General features: G+C 42.3%; 1 protein-coding gene across 1 annotated transcript; it reads right to left on the reverse strand.

The window, feature by feature from the left end:
• Window positions 1-681: 681 nt before the first annotated feature.
• Window positions 682-19,435, reverse strand: LOC308103712 (G patch domain-containing protein 2-like; the record flags this gene model as incomplete). Its single annotated transcript, XM_080453838.1, has 7 exons — window positions 682-1,323; window positions 3,653-3,741; window positions 6,869-6,933; window positions 8,172-8,211; window positions 11,879-11,966; window positions 17,629-17,835; window positions 19,309-19,435. Coding segments are annotated over 7 exons (786 nt in total), but the record flags the coding sequence as incomplete, so codon positions are not given.
• Between the last annotated feature and the right edge of the window lie 762 nt (window positions 19,436-20,197).

Consider the following 20,197-nt stretch of genomic DNA (forward strand, 5'->3'; position numbering starts at 1 on the left):
AGAAGAGAAGGCTGGGTGGACACGACCAGTGGTGGACAGTTAACCAAGCGTATTTACTTTACTTGAGCATTTTTGTTTTAGCTTTTCGGGAGCTTGTATATGACTTTTCACTTTTCAAAGACAAATAATATGGTACTTTTGAGTCCACTATATTTCTAGGCAGGGACCCCCTGGAAAAAACTTCAAATATTATGAATTAAACCACTTAAGTTCTATTTAAACAGTGACAATAGACGAGCTTTGTAGATCTGCAATTTTCAAAAAAAGAAAAACATTTGGGCAAATTGTTTGAATTTATGCTCTACATTTCTGTAGAGCATAAATGCGTTGATCTTAAAAACATACTTATGCATCTTTAAAAGCCAAGTACGCCAGTAATTTAACTGAAGTAACAATTTCGAAAACGCAACTTTCACTTTGTAGTCGAGTAAATATTTGCCCAGAAGCATCTACACCAGGGGTCTTCAACAGGGGATCCGGGACCCCTAGGGGGTCCTCAAGAGTTACTATAGGCGGTCCCCCAAATCTTTGTGTGATATGATTACTTTTTTTTTACCTTAACCACTTGAACCCTAGCATCCCTTTTCTGAGGAGAACTTTAGCCAAAAATAGCCGATCTACAAGCTCACAACGCCTCGGCGTTGTGAGCTTGTAGATCTGCTATTTTTGGCAAAGAGGTATAGGTGTAGAGGGGAAAAAAGAGCAGACCAAGTAAACAAAAAAAGTTAAATCTGAAACACAATTTTATACAATATCGATGGGGGGTCCCTGCTTCATCTCTCTCTCTCAGCTAGGGGGTCCTTAGCCTGAAAACGTTGAAGACCCCGGATCTACACTTTGACTCAAGTACTTGGTCCACCACGAGGACATCACTGGGTTTCTACAGTAAGTCCCCAATATGGGGACAATGGACATTTTCTGCCCGCAGCCTCGCTCGTGCCGTAGGTTTGGTGCCGGTCCTTCTACTCCTATAATCGTTGGGTTTCCCTGGATGGACCCGTCCAGGTTCTGGGTCCTGAGCAGCACCCCCCACCCCCCCTCCCCGTCTCCCTGTAGTGTTCGGGGTGGGGTGTAGGGGGGTGTGTGGGGGAGGGGGGCATCTTTGTCCGAAGCGTGCTCAGGACCCTCCAAGATCCAGGATCCCGGGTCGTCCTCAATTAAAGCCCAGACCTGCTCCCTTGGGTCTCTGTGCGGCCCGGATGGGCTCGGTGATGCCCCTGCCGTCGGGCCCCAGGCCCGTGCCGGGGCTCCAGCCCATGTTCTGCAGCATCCTGTTCCCCATGTTAGTCTCTGGGATGGGGGCCGCGTTCTCAGCGATCACTCCTGGGGGGGGGGGGGGGGGGGTGGAGACAGGAAAAGCACCGTAAGCCAGAGTCCTGCAACGGGCCGGGTACCCGTGTTTGACGGGTGAAAACGGGTGAAAATTTTACTTTGATAAGATCACCGGTACGGGGACGGGCGGTACTGAACTAATCGCGGGCGGGTACCATTTTATTGTGAAAATCAGAGAGCACAGTTTCCGCCCAAACAACGTCACTTGTGTAACTTAACACAGCACAACGGCATGGAGCATGCTGGTCAGTTATCTTAACTCACAAAAACACATTGAACATCCTGTTAAACCTTCAAATTAAAACCATCTGACGACGTAAACAACGACACACGTGTGCTGCGTAGATGCGCGTTCGCGCGCGTGGCTTAAGCTCGCTCCTCCGTCTTCACTTGATTTCTGTACGAGCCTGACCACTGAATATAGCGCTGTTGTTGAAGGCTGCTATCTTTTTCAACACACTTTTCAATAGGATTTACATTTTACTTTGCATGTAATCACGGGTAAACGGGCGGACCACGGGTCGTTTATGTGACGGGCGGGGCGGGTCTGGTTCGTATTTTGAAATAATCACGGGTGACGGGTCGGTCTACGGATCTAAGTATTGACGGGCGGGGCGGGCGCGGGTTCTCAGAATTGGACCCGTGCAGGACTCTGCCGTAAGCTGCCGACATGAGTAATGGATTCAAGGAGAGGGGGTTACGAGCCAGATAATGTCTCACGTGCGCGCCGCAGATTTGTTGATTAACTCTTTGACTGCCAGAAATAAAACATTGTTTGCCATAAGCCACTGCCAGCGATTTTCAAGTGTTTTCACTAACCTTTGACAAATCATAGAATATTTATTATCTCCAGAATGATCGATCCCCCGATCGCTTTAAAAAGACGTATCCGAGTCTCGTAGAATCGGGGGGGGGGGGGGGGGAAAGCGAGCCGCTGCGATCATCCGTTCCATAGTTGTGGCCAGTTCAATGTAGGCAGTTTTTGCCAAAATGCAACACAAACAGAGAAAAAGCCACTCCTCCAACTCGTTTTTTTTTGCGCTCACATGACCCGCTGCTTCTCGCCTTAACACATTAAATGCCAATCGCGTAGATCTACGCGAACCTATTTATAGCGGCAGCGTGCCAGTCGCGTAGATCTACGCGAACCGCCGATTCGCGTTGAAAATTTTTCAGGTGCACTTTTGGATTTTTTTGATCCATTTCCGGTTCCGGTTTCATGACCGGAAACAGAATTATTTGGGATCCGGTTTTGACGATCACGCCGGCTCCCATTCTAAAGAGCACACTGAAACTCAATTCTCTTCCTGTAGTTTTTTCTCCTCGCATATCACTGTTTAACGTAATCCGCTCTAACTACAATCATGGAAATCCGTTTGACATGCGGTTTTCACTGGGAGATACAGTGAGATGTCGCCGATGTAAACAGACCGTGTACGGCTCAATCTTAACACTTTACCTGCCAATCACGAGTATAACCGTTGATGAAAAATACACCCGTTTACTGCCAAAGTCTGCCATCCACGAGTATAACCGTTTTTCAAAAAAAAAATCTTTTTTTTTTTCAATTTATCCACACAGAACCAGAGATATCACGATCCAAAGATTTCTAGCTCCATTCACTCCTTGGTTAACTTATTACTTTAAAATCCTGTATCTCGGCTCCTGTGTAAAAAAAAATTAAACACTGGCACTGGGGGAAGTAAAATAAAAAAAAACCTCTGGCAGGGAATGTGTTAAGGATTTTAACAAGATCTATGGCGACATGAAAAAAACAACAATAACACGTTGGCACTGGTGAGTACATTATGAGATTAACCTCTGGCGGTCAATGTGTTAACAGGAGTTCGGAGTTCCCTCCCCCGTGTTCGGGTAAAAACCCTAAAATTCTAATTGATTTTGATTATTTCAATTACCTGTTGCACCCCTAATAGACACTATACTGAAATACTGATGAGGTGCGTATTTGGCCGCGGAATGTATTGTACCAGAAGAGAAGATTTGCGTAAAGAAAAAATTTTATATTTTTTTTATATTTTCAAAAATAGCAGATGTGCGCTGTGAGCAACAAATAAATGGATAAAGTGGTTAAAATGATTGATATGCTAAGTATAATATTTGCCTTTGAGATGTAGTGGAGTAGAAGTAAAAGTATTGGAAATTGGAAATACTCCAGTAAAGTAAAAAGTACCTCAAAATTGTAATTAAGTACAGTACTTGAGTAAATGTACTTAGTTACTTTCCACCACTGGAAATGAGAGCCCCAAGCAAGAGCGAGAGAGAGAGGCAAAACAAATGTGAGGGTAGAAGTGTCAGTTACCTGAGGGGGGGGCGGAGCCGAGGGGGGCCGCTTTACGCCTCCGTTTGACTTCACCTGTACACAGAGAGCCCAGGTGACCGCTGGTCTGTCTGCAACACAACACACTGCTTTAGAATAACGTCTGGCCCAGGGGGTCTTCAACAGGGGGTCCGGGACCCCTAGGGGGTCCTGGGAGTTACTACAGGGGGTCCGCCAAATCTTTGTGTGATAGGATTTTTGAGCGGTGTAGCCGCTGTAGTAGTGGGGTTGGGACACCTCATTAGTACACCCTTTCCTGCACTGTGATTGGCCCATAACAGTACACCCCTCTACATTAGTACACCCCTAGCTGTACTGTGATTGGCTGACTCTATTGGCTGACTCTATTCAGCACTGTGATTGGCTAGCGAGACACATGATGAAATTGATAACCTATAAATAGGACTATGCACTTAAAAAAAACAATTAAAAAAAAAAGTGAGCTTCCATCACTGTGATGACCACACCGCTCACTTCACACTGGGTGTGATTCTTTTTTTTTTTTTACATTAACCACTTGAACCCTAGCATCCCTTTTCTGAGGAGAACTTTAGCCAAAAAATAGCCGATCTACAAGCTCACAACGCCTCGCAGCGCGAGGCGTTGTGAGCTTGTAGATCGGCTATTTTTTGGCAAAGAGTTATAGGTGTATAGGGAAAAAGGAGCAGCAAAGGTTTATCTGAAACACAATTTTATACAATATAGAGTAGGGGTCCCTGCTTCATCTCTCTCTCAGCTAGGGGGTCCTTGGCCTGAAAACGTTGAAGACCCCTGGTCTGGCCCAAGGGGCTAGCACCCGGGTTGTAAATTGAGGTTGTATAGGAAGTGTGACAGTTCATATGAATGGCCTGTAAGTCTCGCTGTTTCACCCATGTAGTCCATGAGCCAGACAAGATTTCATTATCGAAAGAGTGGGCAAAACCAAACCTATATTAAATTGTTCATAGGGTCAATACGAGTAAATAAATATATGATAACCTTTCCACAGGAGCAGCTTTTTCATGGTTATCACACATTTTGTTATTTTCCCCATACGTACATGACAGGTGAAAAAATTACAACATTTAAAAAAGAGTTATCATAATGAAACTTCCTGAGTTGATTACTTACATGAAGACAATGATTTATCGTATTACAAGTTTTCTGAAATTGTATATTTAAATATACAAATTAGGCATTACGAAAATATGCCCGAATTTGTATAACTTTCCAGAATCAACATTGGACAAAGCCAGAGTCAACATTCTTATTTCATTTTGTTAAAGGTAGGGTAAGTGATTTGCAATTATTCAAATAATTGCGAAATGGGTCTATGTTCTGATAGTGCTCGTTACTATAGAGTGTCCTGTCCATATAAGGAGTCTCCATGTCTCTCCTGCTCTTTATAAAACAGAAAATGCATTTTCGTTTCAGTTTCAGTTTCATTTCCAATTTTATCCAATCAGGATAGAGAACTCAATCAGGATAGAGATTAAATAAGTGAAATTGGAAGTGATGACACTAAGGAATGAGCAGGAAAAATTGGAACTGGAACACTGTAAATATTCAGCTTAAAAATGGGTACTTTCTCCTGAATGGCTGAGATTTTGACACCTACCAGAAAATTTATTTTCTGTTTATTAAAGAGCTGGAGAGACGGGGAGACTCCTGTTACTGAAAAAACACTCTATAGCAATGATTACTATCAGAATATAGTGCTTTAACCTTTTAACAAAATACTTTTTGTTTTAACCCAAAAATATCACTTACCCTACCTTTAAGATGTTGGAGTCAAAGGTTTTTAACGAGGGAATATTCAATATCTGGCTCAATTTTGGGGCTCTGGCTCATGGACTAAATGCCTAATTTGCATATTTAAATATACAATTTCAGAAAACTTGTAATACGATAAATCATTGTCTTCATGTAAGTAATCAACTCAGGAAGTTTCATTAGGATAACTCTTTTTTTAATGTTGTCATTTGTTCACCTGTCATGTATGTATGGGGAAAATAACAAAATGTGTGATAACTATGAAAAAGCTGCTCCTGTGGAAAGGTTATCATATATTTATTTACTCGTATTGACCCTATGAACAATTTAATATAGGTTTGGTTTTGCCCACTCTTTCGATAATCATTGCTCAATTTTGGGGCTCTGGCTCATGGACTAATGGTGGTGTCAGAAGCCATTAGGCCAGGGGTCTTCAACGTTTTCAGGCTAAGGACCCCCTAGCTGAGAGAGAGATGAAGCAGGGACCCCCTCTATATTGTATAAAATTGATTTTTCGGATTTTTTCTTTTTTTTTACTTGGTCTGTTCTTTTTTCCCTCTACACCAAGCCACTAGGGTTCAAGTGGTTAATGTAAAACATAAAAATCATATCACACAAAGATTTGGCGGACCCCCTGTAGTAACTCTGAGGACCCCCTGTTGAAGACCCCTGGTCTAGCCCAAGGGGCTAGCACCCGGATGGTAAATTGAGGTTGTATAGGAAGTGTGACAGTTCATAATATGAATGGCCTGTAAGTCTCGCCGTTTAGGCTCTATTCAAGCGGATGGGTTTTTGGCCCAACTTTACACTCGATTTTATAACCTTAATAAACATCGCCCAAAATAATGCGCCATTGACTCGCGACCCCGACCCAACCCTGGAGGTATTTTATGCACATAAAGTTGCACGTTCAGTGCGCATTTGTACTATTTGTAATCATTTTTAGATTTTATTTCATCCATTCTGTTGAATAAAAAAAGAAGACAATGTTTTTTTTAATTATTTTTTTTAATAGTGTCCCGCGACCCCAACTTTGGGAACCCCTGGTCTAGTCTTACACTAACACTTACAGCAAACAACCAGTTGTGGTGGAAATTAACTAAGTACAAAGCATGTCCAAATCGATCAGGTTGGCCTTGGACTTTTCCTCATGGACCTACCTGTGGATTATACACCAGTAAAAGAAACCTTTTGTGGACTATGTGAATGAACTTGACCCTCGCCGATACTCTGCACCTTAATCTCACGTATAACGCGCACCGATACTCTTCTTGCACTAATGTCAATGTCATGAACCGTATATACCGGCTGCTATGCTCATGCACTTTATTTCTTTTTAATGAAGTGAATTGTGAATACACACGAGTACTTGACCACTGCATGGCGTTAACGTCTGCCGTTACAGTAACCGTGACAACAACAGCGTCATTTCATCCTCTCTCTCACCTGCTGGCCGTCTTCACTGAGCAGCTTCTCCTGTGGCCTCGCTCTGTCCGAGAATCCCAGTGCAACTGAATGGAGGGAGGGAGGTAGAGAGAGAGGTAGAGAGAGAGAGAGAGAGAGACAGATACAGAGAGAGAGACAGGGAGAGACAGACAGAGAGAGAGAGACAGAGATGTATGACACACTATCCCGCCATTATAAAAATCGTCCCAAAAAAGAGATAGGCTATTCAGAGGAGGAATCAAGTTGCTTGAAGCAGCAGCTTTTAGCTGCCGCTCTGCGGTGAGACAGCGCGGCAGCCAACCAGACACGCTGTGGTCTGAAATGGGCGTGGACTAGTACACACACCAAGGTCATTTGGGTGTCTCAGATTTGTTTGCACACACACACACACACACACACACACACACACACACACACGCACACGCACACACACACACAGGTTTTAAGACGAAGATCTGTATCGTACTAGTGTGAATTTAGCTAAAACTTGTGCAACAACCTATGTATGTGTATGTAACCTAACCTATCTAACCTACCAAAGTATGCATGGATGAAAGCAAAATAAAATCTCACGACAAAAATGTTGTATGGCCAAGTCCTAATCTGTGAAACAGCGTGAAAGGAGCCCCCCAAACACACACGAGCTGTGTTTTATAAACAATTAGCAAAATATGTGCAATTATAATGTTTTGGTAGCCATACAGCCAACCAGTTTGCAGATTGCGTTTTTAACCTTTTATTTTGAAATATCCAAGATCATTAGGGTTTTCTGGCAGATTGAACTTAATGTATTCTATCGCTACTTTGACCACTTCAATACTCTTTTAATCTTAAATGAACTAACAACCAAAGATAGGTTATCTACAACCGAGGTTCTCAAACTTTTTCATGGCAAGGACCTTTTGAAAAGATATTCCGCAGGGACCCCCATAAGAGAAGGTTTTTACGGCCATAGCAGTGATTCTCAACTGTTTTAACTTCAAGGACCCCCAGTTTGACATGCATTAGGGCTACGGACCCCCATTTAATGGCATTTATATCTCTGGGACCCCAATTTATATTGTAAAATCAATGTTAATTTAACTCAGAGAGTGTACAGATGGAACCAAATGGACCCGTTAGGGTCCATTTGGTTCCATTTGTACACTCTCAGAGTTACAGACTCATAAGGGTCCATTTGGTTCCTAACTATCTATCATCTAGCTGGGGACCCGCTGGAACTCCCTCAAGGACCCCACTTTGAGAACCAATGCTTAAAGTCATGTGTATGTGAATGGAAATGAACCAGAGCAAAGCATCTCACCTGTCCGTGGTCTCTCCTGGAGGATGGACTGAACCACGGCCTGTTGGGAGACAAAACCACCTGCTTTTTAGACCCACCAGCAAAATCCCTACTCTCCTTCAAAACCACTCTGAAAGAGCACTTACAGGGGGCTGCAACTCCAAACTGGCCCCTGTAAAAGTCAATGCCTACTGCATCATGAAATGCTTTGTGGGGCGTCGATGGCCTAGTGGTTAACAACACATTAACTGCCAGAATTATTTTCATTTTTTTTTAGCCAGTGCCAGAGTTTTTCATTGGAAAAAAAAAAGTACTCAGGAGCCGAAATACAGCATTTTTAAGTTTTAAGTTAACAAGGAAGTGGATAGGAGTCTAGATCTTCAACTAATCATATCTCCTTGGTCTTTGGGTGAAATTGGAAAAAAAAAACATAAAAAAAAGATCTACGCGATTGGCACGTGGCGGCTTTAAAGCGGTTCGCGTAGATCTACGTGATTGGCAGTCAATGTGTTAAGGCGCGTACCATATAGCGCAGGGCTACTCAACTTAAGATGGCTCAGGGGCCACTCAGAAAAATACCAAAAGTCCAAGGGCCGCAAGCTAAAAATGACGGTCCTATTTTGGATTTTTCGATTTTGTAACACACTACACATTGTTATTGTTATAAGAAAATGTACATTTTGACATCATATTCTTTTCACTGTAGCTGTTTATTTTGTGTGTATATCCAGTGGCATCAGTTCAGCAAAAGCTAAGGTATGGCAAGGTTAGGGTTGCCAACTCCCAGAGATTGAAATAAGGGACACCTATCCTGGGTGCGCGGCAAAGGCGCGCGGCCGGGAAAAAATGGGGGTCAAACCCCCCCCAAAAAACGAGATGCATAGAAAACTATGAATTACACCTGTAACAATTGACGCACCTGTATATGTCTGTCTGTTTGTTTTTGAAAAAAGATTAAGCAACCCATATATTTGAACGGAAATGTATATTTTTATCCTGTGCTTAAAATAATAAGGTTTGACCATGAGGGGCCGCAGAGACGCTGCGTTGGGGCCGCATGCGGCCCGCGGGCTGCGGGTTGAGTAGCACTGATATAGCGAGTCCTGGGTTCAATTCCATATCTCGGCGGTACCTTTGCCGCATGTCACTCCCCGACTCTTTCCAGTTTCCTGTCATATCTCCACTGTACTATCAATACAAGGCAGAAAAGCCCCCAAACAATCTTTAAAAAAATAAAGTTTTACCATTTCAGGTGATCACCCTCTTTCACCTTTGAGGTGGAAACGTTTTCACCTAAAAAGGTGATTATGATACTAAGGCGCTCATAGTCCGGTGATGTCGGTTAGTAAAAACAGAGACGTGCTGAGGTGAGGGTGAGACGCTCATCACCGCAGCTCAGTGACGTCATGTTCAAACCGCCGCAGTGAGAGTGGTAAACTTCCTTTATATCTATCCTCGCTTCTGGAACCGAAAGGTTACTGGACATTCAACACGTTCACAGACACACATTAGATATACCAGTCCACGTGAGAGCAGTGAACAAGGAAAAACTGCTTTCATGTATTATGCTCCACACAAATGGAACAAACTTCAGGACTCTCTGAAACTGGTGCGATTGGTCTCAATAGAGACATTCAGGGTGCTTCTTGAGGACACACTGCATAGAGACATTCAGGGTGCTTCTTGAGGACACACTACATAGAGACATTCAGGGTGCTTCTTGAGGACATACTGCATAGAGACATTCAGGGTGCTTCTTGAGGACACATTACATAGAGACATTAAGGGTGCTTCTTGACACACTACATAGAGACATTCAGGGTGTTTCTTGAGGACACACTACATAGAGACATTCAGGGTGTTTCTTGAGGACACACTACATAGAGACATTAAGGGTGCTTCTTGAGGACACACTACATAGAGACATTCAGGGTGCTTCTTGAGGACACACTACATAGAGACATTCAGGGTGCTTCTTGAGGACACACTACATAGAGACATTCAGGGTGCTTCTTGAGGACACACTGCATAGAGACATTCAGGGTGCTTCTTGAGGACACACTGCATAGAGACATTCAGGGTGCTTCTTGAGGACACTAGAGACATTCAGGGTGCTTCTTGAGGACACTAGAGACATTCAGGGTGCTTCGTGAGGTCACACTACATAGTGACTGCACCCGTTTCACGTAACACTGGCCCTCATTTATCAACGCAGCGTATAAATCGGTGTATATTTTTCCATATATTCGGCCGTACACCAACGTCGAAGTCACATCTATCAACGAATCCTATCCTACACAGCTGATCCGAGCGTACATTTGGTCCCAGCCTTGATAAATCTCACGTCTGAAAACGAGCGTCATTTAAATAACACGCCCTTAAATATTCTGGAAACACCCCGATTTTACGACATGAAGAACCAAAAAGAAAGAGTTTAGCCGGCTCGCCTCGCCGCCTGTCAAGACAGACACACACACACACACACACACACACACACACACACACACACACACACACACACACACACACACACACACACACACACACACACACACACACACACACACACACACACACACACACACACACACACACACACACACACACACACACACACACACACACACACACACACACACACACGTGTCTTTCATGTAATCCGTAGCGGTACAATCTTGTCACGTAGGCTTGTAGCCTACATGAATGACATATTATGATAACAATCACATCACCATGAATGGAATACGTTTGCATATTAATTTATTTACCCCATACCGAGCAGTGCGCGTTCGAGTTACACTAAAATAAATCAGTCAGACTCGGCCAGGCTGCAGTGATTCCGTGCCGCCACGTTAATAAGAGATTGGAGCGTCGGGTTTATATCCTTAACCCAGCCAGGTTGTAGGCTAGTCTTCAAAACTCTCTATGACTTAACTCCATACCATAGTACAAGCTACTGTAAGTTTGTACACCTCACTGTCCATGAAAAGATGGTCGGGAGTCCCGACCGCGGGACTCCCGACGCAAAAGCGTTATTTTAAAATAGCCAATGCAACCGAATGATATAATGTTAAAGCAGTTTGTTTAAATTACTTTATAAAATGTTATATTTTCACAGGGATTATTTATTAGTGTAGATATACATTTAGGAGTGGATTATGTGTCCAGATGCCTGTCAGACAGTCAGACAATGCTGCTCCGCAGGTCTACAATGGAATAAACGGGCGCAGCCAAAGTCAACAACTGGTCTCTACCAGACGTGAGATCTCATTTGGGCTGCACCGCGTTGATAAATGAGGGCCACTATGTTTATTTGCATCTGTGACGTTGTAACGTGATTCAAATGTTTGTTATCGTTTCTCATTATGTATGTATTTTATATGTTGTTATCAGGGCGTCCTTGAAAAAGAGAGCTTGCTCTCAATGGGCTTCCCTGAATAAATAAAGGAAAAAGAAAGAAAGACAAGAAAGAGGGTGATCACCGATAAATGGTAGCATGCGCCCGCTTAACTAATCAAGAGTCCAGGGATTGTGAGAATGGTGAACGGTGTGTGGGTGTGTGTGTGTGTGTGTGTGTGTGTGGTCATAGTGAGTCACAACTCACCCGTGGGGGTCCTGGGTTTGTGAGAATGGTGAACGGTGTGTGTGTGTGTGTGTGTGTGTGTGTGTGTGTGTGTGTGTGTGTGTGTGTGTGTGTGTGTGCGTGGTAGTAGAGAGTCACTACTCACTCGTGGGGGTCCTGGGATTGTCGCCCCTGCAGGGCCCCGTCAGACGTCTGCTGGTGACCATGGAGACGGCTCAGTCTGGCCTGGAACCCTGATGTCACAGAAAACACAGAGAAAAAAAGACTAATCATCACCACTGACATGTTTTCCCAGGCCATGAGCTGGTTACTGTTTATGATTTAGGCATTTAGCAGATGCTCTTAACCAGAGCGACTTAGTCTCGTGTAGCCAGACAACTATTCCGCAATCTCTGAATGCTATATAGAGTCTGGAACTACACCTCCCAACATCCGAGAGAGGAAGCTAGCACTTCCGTTCACGAAAATATATTTTAAAATATCTTCACATTTTACTTTTTAATTTCCATTTCTGCTAAGCAGCAAGCTAAATATACTTAGATGATTTGTATTTATATTAGGATAAATTTGCGCGACTGTAAAGACGAAACGGAAGTGGGGAGGAGGTAGGGGTGTTCGATATAGAGCGTCGCAGTTCCCGCCCACTTCCTGTTTTTTTTGGTGCCGGAAGAAAAATCTCAATGCATTTTTCCATTGACATTTCCAAAAATATTTATATCTATTAATTTAAGCCTCGAATCAAGCCATCATGACATGAATCATGACCATAAAACGTTTGATTCTGTGATAATTTTTTTTTGAAAACGGCAAAACAAAGGGTATTTATTAAATATAGTATATCATATAATTAAATATAAAATTTAAAAAAATCACAGAAAAAAACGTTTTATGGTCATGATTCATGTCATCTCATGATGGCTTGATTCGAGGCTTAAATTAATAGATATAAATATTTTTGGAAATGTCAATGGAAAAATGCATTGAGTTTTTTCTTCCGGCACCAAAAAAAACAGGAAGTGGGCGGGAACTGCGACGCTCTATTGAAAAAAATACTATCACGATATTTTTCAAGAAATATCACGATAGAGTCGGATAGACGATATAATATATATCACCATATTTTCTTTATGATCGTTTTTTTGGGGTATTATTATTTTATGATTATTAATAACATATATGATGATTAATTATATTATATGATTATAATTTTTGTATAAGATATGATCATGGGGCACGTATAATCATTATATTATATAATATAATGAATCATCATATCTTATTAATTAATGTGTTCACACACAGACAGGCTACATACAGATAGATAGATGGATATAATATTCGTTTTTATGCTGCTGATAGATAGATATATATATAATATTCGTTTTTATGCTGCTGATAGATAGATATATAGATATAATATTAGTTTTTATGCTGCTGATAGATAGATAGAGATATAATATTAGTTTTTATGCTGCTGATAGATAGATATGTGTAGATATAATATTAGTTTTTTATGCTGCTGATAGATAGAGAGATATAGATATAATTATAATATTAGTTTTTATGCTGCTGATAATCTATTCCTTTTTATCCAGCTGTTGCATCATGTGACATTCAGTGTAGGCTGCTTGATGGTGAGTTAGTAGTGTAACAGACTGCTTCAGACAGAACATCTGACAGTCAGTGGTGGAATGTAACTAAGTACATGTACTCCACACACTTGAGGAAAAAGGCTCAGCAGCGACTGTACTGGCTCCGCCGCCTGAAGAAGCTCGGAGTAGGACGTCGCATCCTCAGGCTGTACTACAACAGTTCTGTCGAAGGCATCCTAACAGGCTGTGTCACGGCCTGGTACGGGAACTGCACTGCCCGAGAAAAGATCAGCCTACAACGAGTAGTGCGATCGGCAGAGCGGATAATGGGAATCGAGCTCCCAGCGCTCCAGGAACTGTACAAAAAGCGGTGCGTGGTCAAAGCCAAGCGCATCATCAAGGACAAGCACCACCCAAGTCACAGACTGTTCAACCCCCTACAACGACCGCGACCGGGCAAGGGGCTCTACCGCAGTATCAAGAGTTCCACCACCAGGTACTGGTGTAGTTTCAATCCGGCTGCTGTCAGAATGCTGAATGGGGCATAAGCCTGAATGAGGCATAGGCCTTGTTCAGCAGCCTGACAACAGGCAGCGCAGACTTTTCTGGCTCTTCCTGAACACACCTGTGGATTATACCAGGGACAAATGACTTTTTGTTGCACTCCCTCATGGAGCTACTTGCGGATTATACTAGGGTCGGTCCACTCTAGGTGGACACGCACTGACCTTTTGCACCTTAATCCCTTGTATAACGCACTGACTTTTTTTGGTCTTTTTTATTGTGCTCCTTTTCCTCTAAGCACCTTAACGTCCATTGTCTATCATGCACAGTATAAGTATAACATGCACAGTATACAATACATTGCTGCTATGCTCAGGCACCTTAGTTTAGTTTTTTTTTTGTTTTTATTATCTCAGGTAATTTGTAAATATGTAGATAACTTGTCTGGCCTTCTGTTGCTCTCTTGTTTTGATCTCCTTCCCACTTACCCCCCACCCTCTTCTTCTCCCCCCCCCCTCTTCTTTCTATGGAAACTAACGTTGCGATGGGAACGATGTACAAAAAAGAATTTCACCCACTTTTTTACCTTGTAAACCTGTGATGTGACAATAAAACTGATTCTGATTCTTAAGTACAAATTTGAGGAATTTTCACTTTACTGGATACTGGATTAGATTTTCAGTACTTTTACTTCTACTCCACTACATCTCAGAGGCAAATATTGTTCTTTTACTCCACTACAATTTAGTTACTTTGTAGATTTGTATTATTACAAAACACGCATTAACCACTTTATCCCTATATACTTCGGCTATTTGAAAATAGCCGATCTACAAGCCCACAAGGCGTCGCTTGTGAGTATTTCTGCATTGCAGTACTGATACTTTTACTTAAGTACTTTTTCCACCACTGCTGACAGTAGCCTATTACACCTACCTACCTAGTAACAGTAGACTAGCAGGTCACACAATAGGTCATTGATATGCATATGCATCCAGCTAATGTTAATTCATGGTGTTGATAAGCTTTTGTAAGCGAGGTACGAATTGTTGTTTGTAATCGATACGCGAGGTCCGTCGATCCATGTGCGTGCGTGCACTCTTTATGCGGGCAGCGGGGACACCTTCGCGGTTTCACCCGCGTTTGGTTAAAAGTTATATCGAGGGACGTTCGAACATTGCAAACTTTGCAATTAACTTTAGTTTGCACCGTGTCGGTGAGCCTGACTCTCCGTCCATTACTGCTGTTGTGCAGACTGACAACAAGAGCGACGATAAACTCGCTGCCAAGAAGAAAGGGGCGGGGACTTTGGGAGATCTTCAAGCAATCAATGCGATCCGGACGTGCGGTCGAGACGCGTTGTTAGCTTGTAGATCTGCTATTTTTGGCGAACGAAACCGTCGTACAACAGAAGTATAAATTAAGGTATAGAACTGCAAATCATAGAATGTGAGTGCACACTCTATGACTGAGTGACTCACTTTATGACGATAGATACGATATCTCTGAAAACGCATATCGTGGGGACATTCTATCGTCTCGACGATAGTTATCACAATATCGAACACCCCTAGGAGGAGGCTTCATATCCGGTTTATATTCTAATCATGATCAGAGCTTCCGAGTCCCAGACTGTATGACCGGAAACATTTGAAAATTGTGGGAGGCAACAGTCTGGCCACGTGAGACTAAGAGCGACTTAACAATAATAAGCGAGGTAAACACCCACAGTAAACTAGGATCACAGGTAAACCAAGAACCTAGTATCAGTCTAAACAATGTACATAATCTGTACATTAAAACTATAGGATAGCAGGTAAATAATGAACCTGTCATCTGTCTATATAACTTGCTAACTTACTTTAACCTTGTGGTCAAGAAAAAAAAAACCACCAAAAAAAGTTTTAAAAAATGAACAAAATAATGAGCAGAGTAAGACTGCATGGTCCGAGCTATGATTTGTGAAACCGTGTGAAAGGAACCCGCACACTAGAGTAAGACTGACTATAAAACAAAGCTGGACCGCTTATTTTTTTTACAGTAATTACTGTCTGTATGTTCACGACTTCTGTACTGTTGACATTATATTGTATGATTCAGAGCTGGTTTCTTCAACATTAGGACGAACGGTATTGACACCAGAAGCTGATAAGATAACATGCAAGATTGTCATAATCTACAGAGTATGCTGTAGACACAAGACTTGTCTTGTTATGTCTGTGTGTGTGCTGTGGTTGCCCCCTACTGGCTTTAAGTGGCACTGCAACAACACTGTGTCTCCATACATTTATATTTCAAACTGTTCATCTAAATAAACGACCCACGTATATATATATATATATATATATATATATATATATATATATATATATATATATATATATATATATATATATATATTATATAGGTCTCATGTGATGTTCCTTCACAAACTGTTCTTCTCAAAAAGACAGATTTATACTTGAGAGCTTGAAGAGTCTGTATATTGGTGAAGTATACGGGATTCTACACATTTCTTCTAAATCCTAACAGTTTTTTTTATTATTTTGTACTTATGTTGCTATATGTTTGCAGTGGTTCTCAAACTTTTTTCATGTCAAGGACCACCCAAAATTATATGTATTTGTCCACGCCCCCATCTCAAAATGTTTTGTTCCGGGTACCCCCAGAAGCAAAGATTTTAGTAAAGGATAAGGATAAAGGATAATTCCTTTTAACAGGACGTTCATGAAAGTCCTTGCGGGATAAGGATAAGGATAATTCCTTTTAACAGGTCGTTCATGAAAGTCCTTGCGGTCTTGTTTCCAATGAGAACCTGTGAGCAATTGGGGTTAAGAGTCTTGCTCAGGGACAAATTTCATATCATCGGCACATATGCTGGGATAGCCTGGAATCGAACACCTGGGGCAACCAGGGCCAGCTGGTTCCCTAGGCGGGCTCACTAACCACTCAGCTATGGCCGCCCCCGGGCTTGTTTCCAATGAGGGCCTGTGAGCAATTAGGGGTTAAGAGTCTTGCTCAGGGACAAATTTCATTTCATCGACACATATGCTGGCGTGGCCTGGAATCGTACCTGTGGCAACCAGGGCCTCTGGCTCCCTAGGCGGGCTCACTAACCACTCAGCTATGGCCGCCCCGTAAAACATTTATATATACAGATATTCAAAGATTTGTACACATTTTCAAGATTTTTTTTTCTCCAAAAAATAGCAGATCTACAAGCTCATGTAGATCTGCTATTTTTGAATAGCCAAATAAATCTTAAAATGACACACAGATGCGTTCCCGCATTGAATGGGTTAATTCCATAAGAAAATCGCTAAGAAACTAATCGACAGTTACGACACCCTAGTGCATGGGTCTTCAACAGGGGGTCCGGGACCCCTAGGGGGTCCTCAGAGTTACTACAGGGGGTCCGCCAAATCTTTGTGTGATATGATTTTTTTTTTTTTTACATTAACCACTTGAACCCTAGCATCCCTTTTCTGAGGAGAACTTTAGCCAAAAATAGCCGATCTACAAGCTCACAACGCCTCGCAGCGCGAGGCGTTGTGAGCTTGTAGATCTGCTATTTTTGGCCAAGAGGTATTTGTGTAGAGGGGAAAAAGAGCAGACCAAGTAAACAAAAAAAGTTGAATCTGAAACACAATTTTATACAATATAGAGGGGGTCCCTGTTTCATCTCTCTCTCAGCTAGGGGGTCCTTGGGTTGAAAACGTTGAAGACCCCTGCCCTAGTGTGTGTGTGTGTGTGTGTGTGTGTGTGTGTGCGTGTGTGTGTGTGTGTGTGTCCAGCCTACCTCTCTGTGCTCCGGGGCTCATGAGGGGGAATGACCCGGTGAGGATGCTGTTGAAGACGGGGTCCACCAGCTCCAGCTCCTCGGACCCGCTCTCCCTCTCCCACCAGGGGACCACGCCGGCCACGCCGCACGCACCCCCCCCACCTCCGGGACCCCCGGGACCCCCCGGCTCGCCGTCATAGAACCAGTCACTCTGCTCGTCGTCTCCTTGATGGGGTAAAAAAAAAAACAGGATTTAAAAAAATATATATATGAATGAAATTACATTTTCGTCAACGCGTTGTGAGCTTGTAGATCTGCTATTTTCCACTATTTCTTTAAACGTTTGGTAAATGTATGGATTTTTAACCCATTAAGACCGGGCAAGCATCTGTCATTTTAGATTATAACCACTTTAACCATTATCGTATACTTTGGCTATTCAAAAATAGCATATCTACAAGCTCATGAGCTTGTAGATCTCAATTTCTTTTTGAAATCGTGGAAAGTTTGAGCAAATCTTTGATTAGAGATGCCGCGATCCGATTAACAGATCGGATATCGGCCCGATATCAGCGAGATCGGATCGAATCGCAGCGAAAATGACCGATCAGACGCTCCGGTCAAAGCACTCCATTCCAGTACTCCACTCAGCAGTTCTAACCAGCACGCTGTGAAACTTTGTTGACTATGATTCTGGAGAGGTTATGTTCTCTGTTTGAAGTAATATCACTTGATCAATCCTTTTTTAACTTTAGTTTTAACATAACATCAGTAATAAAAAGTAAAGATAAAAAGCGTGGACCGCGGTCGTGGCCACACGCTACATGTTGTACGGGCTGACACTTGTCCGTGCGAGCAACACAGAAGTGCGCAGCGCGTCCTGAAAGACTTCATTAAAATTCTCCGTCACCGTCATCCACACAAGTATGTTTATAAATACCTTGTGACTGTTTTATCACCAACCGATCAAACAATATAATTTGAAACGCAAGTGACAGATTTTGTCTGAATATCAACACTCGCTTTTGCGACGCGACGCGAGCCTCTCTCTCGCAGTGGTGTAAAGTAACCAAGTACATACAGTAACCACTTAGGCCCTATATACATTTCGTCCATTTGATCGCAGCACCTCTACTTTGAATATATATACATTTTTAACTTCGATCTTTGCTTCTGGGGGGGTCCCTGGAACAACATATTTTGAGATGCGGGTCCGTGGCTAAATACATATCATTTGTGGGGGTCCTTGACATGGAAAAGTTGGAGCACCACTGATATAGAAACATATTGTTAGGAGGATTTAGAAAACATTTTCGGATATGTATTTGGCCGCCGAGCGGACCTCCATGTCAAAATATTTGGTTCCCGGGACCCCCAGAAGCAAAGATTTGAGTAAAAAAAATATTGGCTTAAAAATATATATAAATATTCAAAGATTTGCACAAATGTTCACGATTTTTCTAAAATAGCAGATCTACAAGCTCATAGCGCGGCACTCGCTACCGCACTATGAGCTTGTATATCTGCTATTTTTTGAATAGCCAAAGTATAAAATAATGGTTAGAGTGGTTACACAGATGCGTTCCCGGTTTTAATGGGTTAAATTCGACAAAACAAAATTATTTTGAAAAATATTTTGATTTTAGGAGACCCACATAGACTGGTTGGTAGAAGTAGAGTGTAAACGAGTAGATATACCTTGTCTTCCCTCATCGTTGGTGTACAGGCCTCCATCACTGCTGTTGCTCACACTGCTGGTCTCACTGTCGAACAGGAAGACATGAAGAAGAAGAAGAAGAAGAAGAAGACAAATGGAATGAATTGAAAAGGCATTTCATTCGATTTTTATTTAATTTTAATTATTAGGCTATTGGCTCTTGATGATTTGTGAAAGAAAAACACTTGTTTCTCAGTAAATAACTTTATAAATAAATCTAGAATAATGTTTAACACAGGGGTCTTCAACAGGGGTACCGGGACCCCTAGGGGGTCCTCAGAGTTACTACAGGGGGTCCGCCAAATCTTTGTGTGATAGGATTTTATTTTTACATTAACCACTTGAACCCTAGCATCCCTTTTCTGAGGAGAACTTTAGCCAAAAATAGCCGATCTACAAGCTCACAACGCCTCGCAGTTGTGAGCTTGTAGATCGGCTATTTTTTGGCAAAGAGGTGTTTGGTGTAGAGGGAAAAAAGAGCAGACCAAGTAAACAAAAAAAGTTAAATCTGAAACACAATTTTACACAATATAGAGGGGGGTCCCTGCTTCATCTCTCTCTCAGCTAGGGGGTCCTTGGCCTGAAAACGTTGAAGACCCCTGGTTTAACATATTAATAATATAAACTTTGGGTTTTATCAACTCCAGAGAGAGAGACAATGACAGCTGATAAAAGCCACTCTCTCTCTCTCTCTGAAGAACTTATAGGAGTAGGATATTAAAGAGGTAAAACACTAACTCTCTCTCTCTCTCTCTCTCTCTCTAACTTATAGGAGTAGGATATTAAGAAGAGGTCAAACACTAACCACACCTCTCTCTCTCTCTCTCTCTCTCTCTCTCTCTCTCTCTCTCTCTCTCTCTCTCTCTGAAG

The sequence above is a fragment of the Gymnoscopelus braueri genome, assembly GCF_963280865.1.
Source record: "Gymnoscopelus braueri genome assembly, chromosome: 16".
NCBI classification, from domain to species: domain Eukaryota; kingdom Metazoa; phylum Chordata; class Actinopteri; order Myctophiformes; family Myctophidae; genus Gymnoscopelus; species Gymnoscopelus braueri.